Source organism: Stigmatopora nigra, chromosome 10, assembly GCF_051989575.1.
Source record: "Stigmatopora nigra isolate UIUO_SnigA chromosome 10, RoL_Snig_1.1, whole genome shotgun sequence".
In the NCBI taxonomy this organism is placed as follows: Eukaryota; Metazoa; Chordata; class Actinopteri; order Syngnathiformes; family Syngnathidae; genus Stigmatopora; species Stigmatopora nigra.
In genome coordinates, this window is record NC_135517.1 from 15,121,357 (window position 1) to 15,133,765 (window position 12,409).

Consider the following 12,409-nt stretch of genomic DNA (forward strand, 5'->3'; position numbering starts at 1 on the left):
AATTATTTTATTGAAAAGACTTTAGTGACATGATTCAAGAAGCTTTCTACCAATATAATAAACTAGAAAGTGGGGCGTGCAATATTATTTGGCCCTGCGTCACATTATGCTGCAATTACAGCTGCAAGTTGGTTGGGGTATGTCTATCATTTTGGCTCATGTAGGGACAGAAATTCTTGCCCATTCATCATTGCGAAACAGCTTGAACTCAGCGAAGTTGGATGAAGACTGTTTCTGAACAGCAATCTTCAGCTCTGCCCACAGATTCTCGATTGGATTCGATTGACTCGGCCATTCCAACATGTGGATACGTTTATTTGTGAACCATTCTATTTTAAATTGGGCTTTAAGTTTTGGATCATTGTCCTGTTAGAAGATAAATCTCTATCCCGGCCATCTTCAAGAATGGTCACGTTTGCTCCATTCATCTTCCCATCAACTTTATCCATCTTCCCCGTCCCTGCTGTGGAAAAGCAGGCACAAACCATCAGTCTGCCAGCACTATGTTTGATAGTGGGGATGTTGTGTTTAGAGTGATGAGAGCTATGTTCCTTTTTCGGCAAACATATTGATAGGTTCATAAATAATTATCCTTCCAATGTAATTGTCAATCACTGCAGGCAGACATCTGATTTAATTATTGACATTTAATTAACAATCATATAACAATTAACAATCATATAACAATTACATAAAGAAGCCCGAATTGCGTCACGACGTATGCACACTATACGTGTGTTATGGAAGTGGCAGATATCTGCAAACCCAGAATAAACAGTCCTCGGAGCCCAGACTGGGTAAGATGTCGGATAAAGAATCCTTGGATAAGCAGTCCTTGTGAGAGGACCAGACGACTGTTTATGACCCCGAGCACTTTTCGAACAATAGGAAGAATGATTTAACAAAGAAATGATTTACTACACATATATGTATAATAATAATACAGAATAAACCCAACACATTTTTTGCATTGTGGCCAAAGAGTTCGATTTTGGTTTCGTTTGACCAGCGCATCTTCTTCCACGTTCGGTGTGTCTCCCAGGTAGCTTGAGGCAAACTTTACACAAGACTATATGTATCTTGGAACCTTGAGATCACAGAGCACGGAGACATGATTACACACAGGTCAATTCTATTCATCATCTTTCAACATTGGATCATTCAGAGATCCTCACGTAACCTTTGGAGTGACTTCGCTGCACTGAAAGTAAAGGGGCCAAACAATATTGCATGCCCAACTGTAGGTATGTATATGTAGGTTTGTATATATCTATATCAGCGGTCTCAAACCGGTCCTCAAACTGAACACCTTTTGCAAGTGCAATCACTTGTTTGCAGCCAGGTGCTACTTATTTTAGAAAGCCCTTATTGGTTAAACTGTCGACACCGGATCGGTTGAACCAAAGACCAGGACCCACTGCGGCCCGTTGTGGAATTGGTTGGAGACCCCTGATCTATATATATATTGTTTCCAGAACTTTTTTCCTTACTTATTTTTCTTATATAGAGCAGTAGTTCATCAAATTCTCAAATTCCTTCCACGGTCCACAAAAAAATAACAACCAAGCCCTTTAAAAATGATCAAAGTGTCCCAATTTGGTATAACAGATGTGAAAAACATGCAACGGTGTAATTTTGCACTTACTAATGCAAAAAATGCAACATGAGCAGCCGTTGCTTGTACATACCTTCATCCGAGGGAGATGTGGCGAGAAAAACAGAGCGATGCTGTTCTCGTAAGCAGCCCTCGCATACTTGACCACTTGGCGGCCACATTGGAAATCGTCTCGTATGCTCGAATCTCAAATTTGTCTCGTATTGCAAGGCAAAATTTTTCTTCGTATATCAAATTTTTGTATCTTGGGACACTCGTATGTCCAGTTATTACTGTACATTGATATCTCAACTTACAAATGCTACGGAATTTTAATGTGACGAAAAACTTTGCTATGCAAATTACTGTTCAAGATACAAAACCTGTCTAATTTAGGAAAGATCCAGCAAAGTACAACCTCAGATACTTTGATCTCGCAGCTTTGAATAGTTTTCCTCTTGAGTGCCCTTTTGCAGGCAAGACAGGTTCATTTGCCAGTCACCTCCCTCATGAAATCCATGCAGGATAGCCTCATTCACTCAAGCTACCCTACAATACAATTCCGGTATTTGATATTTTTTCTTATTATATTATTGCGCTGAAGTTAGTATCCTATTATCTCCCAACTCCCCAGTAGCTTTCCATCCTTTTGAGTTGATGGGATTCATGAAGCCACTGAGAACGGGAAGGTTAGTACGCTGTAGAAGCCAATTACTTTATCAAACTAGGGAAGGAAGGAGGGAAGGAGAGACGGGTTGTAGGGGAGGAGGGGTTGAGGGCGACAATGCAGAAGAGCTGGATTGTTTGGTTTTGTCTGGTTCGGGGTTGTGGCATCATTTTAATAATAAATGCTCTGTTTTTACATACATTCATAAATTTGCATACAAATAATTCATGCAAAATTGGGATATCTACTTTTATCATTTTTAAAAGATTACTATTATAATATTAAAGAATGGGTGACAAATTAAGCCAATTACATGTAAAATGCTTAACATCTAAATTACAAAAGAATTTCTAGAACCAAATAATTTCATAAGTACAGGCACCATTGTACATTAATTACAAGGACATAAAATGTACAAAATAAGACGAATAGTCTTTAAAATGTAGCTGCCCCCCCCCCCCCAAAAAAAAAAAAACATATATCTTTAAAAAGAGAGAAAATAGAGCAAAAACCAATCATCTGTGTTAAATGTGTGCATAGTTATTCTAACATTTACGCCGACTTTTGAAGTCCAGTCCCCAAACTGAGATGGAAAAAGGTGGATGGACTCATGCCGTCCAAGGCAGGTTCTAGTGTTGATGGTCCCACGCTCATCTTACCAGACCTTTCCTTTGATGATGAGGGTCTCTATGAGTGTGAAGCCTACAATTCTGAAGGAGTTGATGTTTACCAGGGCCGCATCATTGTGCAAGGTATGCAGCCAACGTCTTTTCACATTTTTGTTATTACGTTTCGGGAAGTCATTTTCCATGCGGTTCTTATTTGTGTGCTTCAGCTCAGCCAGGCTGGCTGCAAGTGATGAGTGATTCTGAAGTCGAGATCAGTTCAGAACTTTACTGGAGTTGTGTCGCAGCTGGTAAACCACGGCCGTCCATCCGCTGGCTCCGCAACGGACAGCCACTTACTACACAGGTACAGATACCACACGGGCAAAGCATTATATACTTAATAGTGTAATCCTTCTTCACGTCACGGCTTCAACTTTCGCAGCTTCACTACATCATGGATTTTGTTCTGAGGGATATAAAGAAATAAGTTCATAAAAAATTCTAAATCTACGCTGAAACTCGCAACCGGAAAACAAATGAAAATTGGGGTTTGCGGTGAAAAATGACGAAAGTCAGTGGGCAACGCTTCTTCTCTCACCGAAAAAGTTATCTACATTAGAGGGACAATGAGTGCACCAAATATCATATATACAGTGCCTACATTGCGTCTTGCCATTTCCTCTTTTATCACAAGTGAATATTGCCTAATTCTTGAGTCGCCATTGAAAATGCCTCCTAAATATTGATGTTCCTTAATATGCAAAATGAGTAGCACTTAATTGCGGCATAAATGAATTTACACTGTCGTACTTTTGTACATAATTCAGCTGGCAAGAACCATTTTAATGTTAATTAAAAATTAATTCTCATGAGGTGAACAGGTCCGAGGTGTAGAGGCTGGTCTTTCCGCCCATGTTGCCGTGCTCCACATTGCAGCGACCGTTCTTCTCCCGAAGCGCTGCTGCTTTTGCTTGATGACCGGCGCACACGTGCCGTTTTTCACCGCCGGAAACTCGCATCGCACGTGATGCAAATTAGCAATTTCACGAACACCCCTGACTCCAATAAGAAAATGAACCAGCATTATGATGGATTTAAGCCGTAAATACGGCCGTGAAGCTGGCATGACGATGGGACGTCGACACACTGGATTGAGCTACTTGCGAGGAGACTGATGATGTCGCTGGCATTGAATTTGGCAATCAACTTGACAGCGTCAAGACCAAAACAAAAGCAATATTTGTACAAGAAAAATACCTCTTGAATCTGACGAAGAAGACTTGGAATAAAACTCCAAAACACTGTTTTTTTAAATGTAAATTAAGTGGAGTACAGTTCTTAAAGTACTATTTACATTTTTAAATTCTAGATTTTATTTAGATACTAGGGCGGCCCGGTGGACCGAGTGGTTAGCATGCCGGCCTCCCTGCTCTGGCAAAATCCAGGTCATGTCCATCTGTGTGGAGTTTGCATGTTCTCCCCCTGCGTGGGTTTCCTCTGGGCACTCCTACATTTCAAAGACCTCCATGGTAGACTGATTGGAATTGCTCCTAGGTATGGGTGTGAGTGGATAAGGGGTTAGGGTGGTCATCTAAGTACTGTTGAAACCAGCTCTCAAAATGATATTCATGAGAGAGAGTTTAATATCTGAATATCTACTGTTTTCAACAGTACTTAGATATTAAACTCTCTGTCTCTCTCATGAATCAACAGTAGATATTTAGATATTAAACTCTCTCATGAATATAATTTTGAGAGCTGGTTTCAACAGTACTTAGATATTAAACTCTCTCTCTTAGATATTAAACTCCCTCTCTTAGATATTAAACTATCTCTCTTAGATATTAAACTCTCTCTCATGAATATAATTTTGAGAGCTGGTTTCAACAGTAAACTCTCTGTCACCATTTGACCGGCGACCAAAAGACCGGCGGCCAAAAGACCGGCGACAAAAAGGCCGGCGACCAAACGTCCGAGCACCTTGTATACCATATATCTTTGGTATATTTTTTTATTGTGTAATTCAGTGAGTGACAGGTGTCAAGCCAATGCTAGGATACGATGCACTACACAGCCAATCATGGCATTGACATTATATTTGCGCATGTACAGTGTGACAGAGTTAAGTGATTCTAATGCCAACTCTGCTAAATGAATGTGAAACGTCGACACCCCAAACTAAAGTAAAAGAGAACTGTGCTTATTTTAAGTTGGAATGGCTGTCTGTGTATGTGCAAATGGCAGTAGTGGTGAAACTGGGTGAAGTCTAAAGTTGTTGAAGCTAAAGTTGTGGGCAAGTTTTCCAATGGAAATATATCTACTGCAGTGGTACCTCGACATACTAGTGCCCCGACATACGAACAATTTGAGATACGAGTGAAATTTCTGGCAAATATTTATCTTGAGGGCTCGCAACTCCCTCGTGTAATGTCTTGTGTCATGTTGTGTGTATCATTTTCGGAATATTTCAAAGAAAACACAAAAGCAAACAACCCTCGGTAGATCGCATCTGAAAGTAAGGGTGGAGGAGGGGCAAATAGAGCCAAGCCGGAGGAAGAAAGGTATCAAAATTTAAAACAAAATAAGAATTAAGTTTAGTGTAAGTTTAGATTAAATTTATTTTTGAGCATGTCTGCATTGTAATCCAAGTTCATTTAAATTAGTTTCTGTTATGTTACAAGCGCGTTACCCTGCAACAACCGTATCTCGAGGTACCTCTGTAATTGGAAACTAGACTACCTCAAGCCACACAATCAGCAGAGAAGTCATTTGAAAGAATGAGAAGTGATAAGGAAAATAATGTGAAATTTAAGTCAGGTTTGTGTATATTCTCGTGACATTTATTAAGATTTGTTTATGTAAGGATATTAATAATTACATTTATTATGACTAGATCCTTTATCGATACTGGTGCGTGGCCATAGGGAGCACTTCTGATGTTGCTTACAATGGTCTTTAGTGTGCTTAGAGAGACTGTATGTATGCCCAGACATGTATGAAATTAGAGGGAACATTGGTTAAAATTTTTAATCATATTTATCTGAATGATTAATGTATCAAAACCACGGATGGGACTGTCCATTTGACAAAAGGAAACTCTGCTAGTTAAAAATAATGGAAGAAAATAATTGAACTGCAAATTAATTTCTGCCAGTTTTACCCTAAAAACTTTACTGGACGTGTGTCAAAGTGGCGGCCCGGCGCCAAATCTGGCCCAATGCATCATTTTGTGTGGCCTGGCAAAGTGAATCATGCGTGCCGACTTTCTTTTTTAGGATCAAATTAAAATGAAGAGTATAGATGTATATTAACTTTCTTGATTTCCCCCTTTTAAATCAATGATTGTAATTTTTAAATATTTTATTCCATTTTTAGCTCAAAAATAATTTTGCCAAATCTAAAAATATATATAAAAAGCTCAAATAAACATTGTTTTACGTCTATAAAAAACTGAATATTCAGGGCTTTTAATCCAGTTCTTTTAATTCATTTATTTTTAAAAATCTAAATATTATGTCTGAAATGGAGATCTAATTGGCATGAATGTTGCCCGCGAACCAAACTGAGTCTGCTTTACAGGATAGAGTTGAAGTGAATGGAGTTCGTCTGAAAATTAGCAACTTAGCTTTGGAGGATTCTGGGATGTACCAGTGTGTTGCTGAGAACAAGCATGGAACAATTTACTCTACTGCTGAGCTAAGAGTCCAAGGTTAGAAAAAGTCTATTACAGTACCACAAAATAACAGTGTCCTTATTGACCCCTGTCTTTTGCTAAAGTTTGGTGACCATCATCTTTGTTTTGCACCCTCTTCCTACTTAAGTTCAAGCTCCGGACTTCAGACTAAACCCTGTGCGAAAACTGATTCCTGCGGCCAAAGGTGGACAAGTGATGATTGAGTGTCGCCCACAAGCAGCCCCAAAACCCAGCCTTTTCTGGAGTCGTGGCACGGAGCTGCTTACAAACAGTAGCAGGTCTTGACACTAAAGACATCCAGAGTGTAGAGTGAGAGACAAGAGCAAGTTATACCCTAATCTTTTCGCTCCCTTTTTGACTTTGTAAAATATCCACTTAGGGTGACTGTGACTCGCGATGGCTTCTTGTGGATCACTAACATAAGCAGAGCAGATGAAGGAAAATACACTTGCTTTGCTGAGAATTACCTGGGAAAAGCTAACAGCACAGGACACCTGTCTGTCAGAGGTATATTATATACACTCTCAGAGCAATGAATTAAACTACCATTCTTAGCAACCGAGTAGAAGCAAATGCAATGCGTCTCATCTTGGATGCCCAAAATTAAACATTTATCCTGTCTGTTGCAGATTTAAAATAATAATATTTCCCGCTATATGCATACCTGTCAACTTGTACATTTTATACGTATTTTATACGTTTTTTTACCATTTCAAATCATGTACGCCGTATACCGACTTTTGTACAGGGATTTTTTTTTTTTAAATCGCCTATATTTATGAAAACCGATCTCAACAAGACCGTTTTGGCTAAAATCCAGATAGTCTCGTAGGCTGGTAGCCAACGACGCAACTGTCATCGATCATTACTATTGTCACGGTATACCAGCAAAAATTATCCTCAATGGTATGTATTTTTTTAGCGGTGCGTACGGCAATATCGATAAAGGATGACATGCGCATGCGTAGATATACATAGAGTAAATATCGTGGAAGCAAGCATGGAGGAGCCACATAGTAAGAAAGAAGTTACCGCGAGTAAACATGCGTCGTACAGTGTTTGTACGTTTTTTGGGGGGTTTGTACGGGGAATCATTATCATTTATAGGGGTAGTTAACGGCAGAGGTTGACAGGTATGTATATGAAATATACTTAGTTTTATCAGCTTAACTATCATCATAAATAAATGTAAAAAACGGGGCAAACCCCTGATGATGCCAAACACAATTTTATCCTCTATTTGCTCCTTTCTTTTCACTGGTTAGAACACCCAAATGTTGAGTGATTGATTGATTGATTTGTTGGTCAATTGATAGATAGATTGATTGATTAGCCTCTCTGGTACTAAATTCTGGGGGTCAAGCTTCTTTTTGTTCTGTATTGTTGTCAGGTTCATTAATAATTACCTTCGTCCGTAATTATCAATAACTGCAGGAAGACATCTTATTCAATTATTGACATTTAATTAAATAGAAATGGATACAACAGGTAAAAGCCTCCGGAGGGGAGCGTTACAGCAAGTGTCCCTTACAACTTCCGAACGTCTCCTCGAATAGACGTTTTCGTCCCATTCTTATGGTCACAAGTTACAGAGTTGTTGATCATTCCATCACGTATGAGTAAAAACAACATCTGGGACTACAATAACAATCAAAGTATTTTACTAATAACAAAAACAGGGACTAGACCTAACAACATTTAGATTAGAGTAATTATACAACCTCCTTGACCTAAGAATCATATAATATAATCATAATCATATAATCGTTACATACAGAAAAACCCGAAGTGTACGGTTACATAACGATAACAATATTCTTGTTATTGTCCGAATAGCCCTGTCCTCGTCACCAAGGGCCCACCAAATCTCAAGGACCCAGATTGGGTGGATTGTTTGTATAACCATCCTGGAACAGGCTGTCTAGGTTAAAGATGACTTGGTGTGACCTCAACACTTTTGAAAAACAGAAAGAGAATGATTTAACAAAGTAATGAATTAATACAGAGAAAAGAAAGAGAATGATTTAATAAAGAAATGAATTAATATAACTATTATAATAGTAAAACAATAAACCCAACATTCCCCCGTTTTTATAATATGTATGTTATTAGTCATTTCTTAGTAATCACTAAATGGTAATGTCGGGTGACTGTGATTTTTCCCGCCTACTCCTTACTCCCATGGCTGGTCTGAAAGAGAAAAAACATAATTTTATTCGTCCAATTGGTCCTCGGATTTACCGTACTCCTGGACCTCACTGCTTTCCCCAAACCGTCCCATAAGATACAACTCATGTACTTTAGAATTTGTAGGGGCCATTGCAGTAGTTATAAGTCGGCTTAGCAAGGAGCGCAAACAGGGGATACTACATCACCCACACAATGTTAGGATAGCGGTAATTGTGCCTATAGTCCAAATCTTTAGATTTTCCAAAGGTCTTATCCCACCAATCTGACAATGCGGACGTATCTACTCCAGAGTGCTCTTGCATATTGCGGTTCAGTGTTTGCAGGCCAGTAATGGCCCTGGTGAGAGATCCACTGGGTGACGCGTTGTTCGGTATGAAGGTGCAACATTGTTTTCCAAACATTGCACACACGCCCCCTGTTTCAAGGATCATATCCACCGCAATGCGATTCTGGAACGCCATCAGACTGGTAGCTGCCAGTTGTTCCTTCATGGCCACAAATCCCTGTTCAGTATAATTTCCAAGTTTTGAACATTGTAATGTAAGTAATTTATTCTATCCACATTTTTGTTTGGGGTGATTAGAAGGAAGATAGACTCCCAACCTGCTGCGATCTGATTAGCCAGCTTATACTCATCTGGTACGCCCCGGGGGATGCCAATCGCATCAATGTATGTTGGATCTCCTTCCCTCCATGCCTCTCGACGATGTCGGGAGGGTCGACCCTTCACCTCCGAATTATGAGCCGCCAATTGTATCTCCTCCACTGTGGATGGAAAAACAGACATCGGTAAGAGCAGTGAGACCAAAGTACCTAGTCCTGCCGCGTTTCGGCAGGAGTCGTATAATTTATCTACCACCCCGCCACCATAGGCCAGAACGTGGTATCAGGGGTGTAGTTTGTTTTAGAACGCCGGTACACCACGTCTCATTTATCGCCCCCAGCTTCAGACCATGCCCTGTAAGGTTTAAGCAGGTAAAATGATTAAACAGTGGAAAAATTGACTTCCTATTTACTGCGTAACAAGATAAACACTGTTTCAATATTTTTTTCTTTCTTGCCAAGTAGGGCACGTTTTTTCATTTGTAAAAACACTTTTCCCCAAAAGAATGGTGATTGAGGGAGTTGTTAGACCCCATCGTATTTTCTCTTGTCTGGTAGGTTATCCTAATCCTTTGTAAGATGGTTTAGTCTCAATTGAAACCATATGGAGACGTCAAACCCAATATAAAAGAGTTCCCTATAGTTTTATGGTATTGCTTGCTGAGCAATAATCTTTTCAATTAATATTGGTGTTTCCCGTATTTTATTAAGTCAGAAAGTTTATTTTACCCGTCCCCTCAATGTTTCAATTGAGACCACCCTTTTACCAAAGTAGCTCCACATAGTGCTTGCCTTCTTTACACTCCATTAACAGCGCCCAATTATCCCCCGTTTGGGAAATCCCTGTTTCAGAAATAAATTTCACAGGTTAATATGTCAGTCCAAGCTTTCCAATCTTGACCAATTTCTGCAACAAGGCTTTTCCCAATCTTCAATTTTTTGCTGTTAATGTACCACACATATTTCCCACCATAGATTGCCCCTTTGTATGGCAACCGGGACGTCGCCGAGTCCAAATATATATTTTCATTTTGGAAATTTGATTTAGTAGGTAATGTTAATTAAATGTAAATGTGTATGTTTCTCGGTTTACCCTCCCGTAAGAAGGTGTATCCTCAATTGAAACGCCTCCGCCTTTTTCTCCAACTGGAGAAAACAACCCTACTGTGGAAAGGAATAGAATCACAATCATCATTAATCTCATTGCCCCAAAAGCAATAATTGTTTTCAACATGACTTTTTGTCTTTGTTTAGGGAGTTTTCCTCTTGAAACGTTTCAATTTAGACAACCTTCTTACTGTGGGAAAGGTGCATCCGTGTCCCCTTTCAGTAACAAGGACCCTCCCACTTTGCGTTGCTCCGATGTTTCTTCTTTTATGCTGCTTATCAGCATCCAGTCTTCAAGAATCACCGTCGCTTCGTCCGTTTCCTGTTGACAAGCAAAATCTCCCTCTGATAGTCTAAATTTGGTGTGTGCGTTTTTTTTCTTTTTTTTCTGATAGATTCGCCTCATCATCCAATTGTCTTTGTGTAGTGAATAATAACAATTTGTAAGGTCTACCAAACAGGACTTCATATAAGGTCCGCCAATTGTGGATGGTAGACAACTATTATATTAACAAAATGGGAGCCATTATCACTATAAATAGTTTCTGGAATTCCATATCGTGGAATGATATCCATATGATCTAATAAAAATAAAATAAAATCTATATGTATTTTTTGAAATGGATATGTGGGTATGCATATAGATTTAAACCCTAAGCCTTGTAGTGCCGTTGTAGCAAGGCCACCTCCCCCTTGTCGAGACATAGGTCTTCCCTTGACTCAAGCCCAAATTATTTTCTTTTATTGATAGATTATGTCTCGGTGGTCTGCCAATCAAAAAACACAAAAAGACAAACTATCATTCACGCTCACACTCATAAACAGAAGAATTTAGTGTGTTCAACCAGTCTAGCATCCATAATTTCATTTTGTGGGAGTAAACTGGAGTACCCGGAGAAAATCCACAAATTCTCGAGGACGCCATGAATACCCCACATTCCGGAAGGTCTGGATCCACCCCCCATTCATTAGTAGATCCTTTAATATACACACCCCCACTCTAGCATTTTAACCGTTTGTAAAAAATTTCCTTCAAGTTTCACACAAAGTTATATCCTCTTTAATGCTATCAGTTTAGCTGTTTGTTCCCCGAATTGAGGTCGGAATAGTTTCACATCTAAAGTTTTTATTTTTTACAGCCGCCATGACCTAATGGCCCCCTATCAGGTTTTTTGAAAATCCCAATTCCCTTTAATAGCATGCCAATCACCTTTTAATGCGGCCATCCAATTTTGTTTCTACTTGTTTCAGGTGATAAGATAATCTCCCCCATTTGTAAAACTAATTCATCCACGCCTATTTTATACAACATGACGCCTATGGCCTTTATTACGTCGCCTTGACTCCAAATTCTATGAACCAAGATAACACGCCTAATTTGTAAGCGAATTTCGCCCATCCCATTTTGTTCATAGACAACCCATCTACCTAAAGCGTCACTTGTTTCAAAACATGAAAGGCCCCACTAGAATTCGTGCATCCAGCGCCAAATAGAGCCTATTTACACATTTGTCTCAAACTTGTTTTAGATATGGGGTCCCCAATTTCCCAAAATTTCCCAGAATTAATGTACTACCACATCCTGTCAAAAACCCAAAACGACTAACATAACCTGTTTCTAAGCCAGATTCTGGAATTTGGAGAATTTCTCCTTTCCCTCCCTTATCTAAGCTTGTTATTGTCACTCGTTATCACTGTAACATTCAGGCGTATTAACCCCATCGTTGCTAAAGTTCTCACCAATTTGCATGCCCTTAAAGCCGTAAAAGCAACGTTATTTGGTTGTATCAATTGACCAATGCTTATCCAATCCGTAATATCCTTAAAGTCATCAATATGACCTGTGACAAAGCATATTTCCTCCTGCCAGGACAACAGACAATGTTCTTTCAAGTGCACTTTGAAAAACATTCCATGTTACTCCATTCTTAGGGAAAATATGCTCA

The 12,409-nt window shown here is 39.3% G+C and overlaps 1 protein-coding gene across 2 annotated transcripts in view; it reads left to right on the forward strand.

Moving 5' to 3' along the window:
* cntn2 (contactin 2) overlaps window positions 1–12,409 on the forward strand; it is a 64,667-nt gene that overhangs the window by 24,476 nt on the left and 27,782 nt on the right. For both annotated transcript variants that reach the window (XM_077726297.1, XM_077726298.1), the window contains exons 9-13: window positions 2,832–3,013; window positions 3,097–3,233; window positions 6,449–6,578; window positions 6,691–6,841; window positions 6,943–7,070. In XM_077726297.1, coding sequence (XP_077582423.1) covers window positions 2,832–3,013; window positions 3,097–3,233; window positions 6,449–6,578; window positions 6,691–6,841; window positions 6,943–7,070 — 728 coding nt within the window. The remainder of the gene's footprint in view (window positions 1–2,831; window positions 3,014–3,096; window positions 3,234–6,448; window positions 6,579–6,690; window positions 6,842–6,942; window positions 7,071–12,409) is intronic.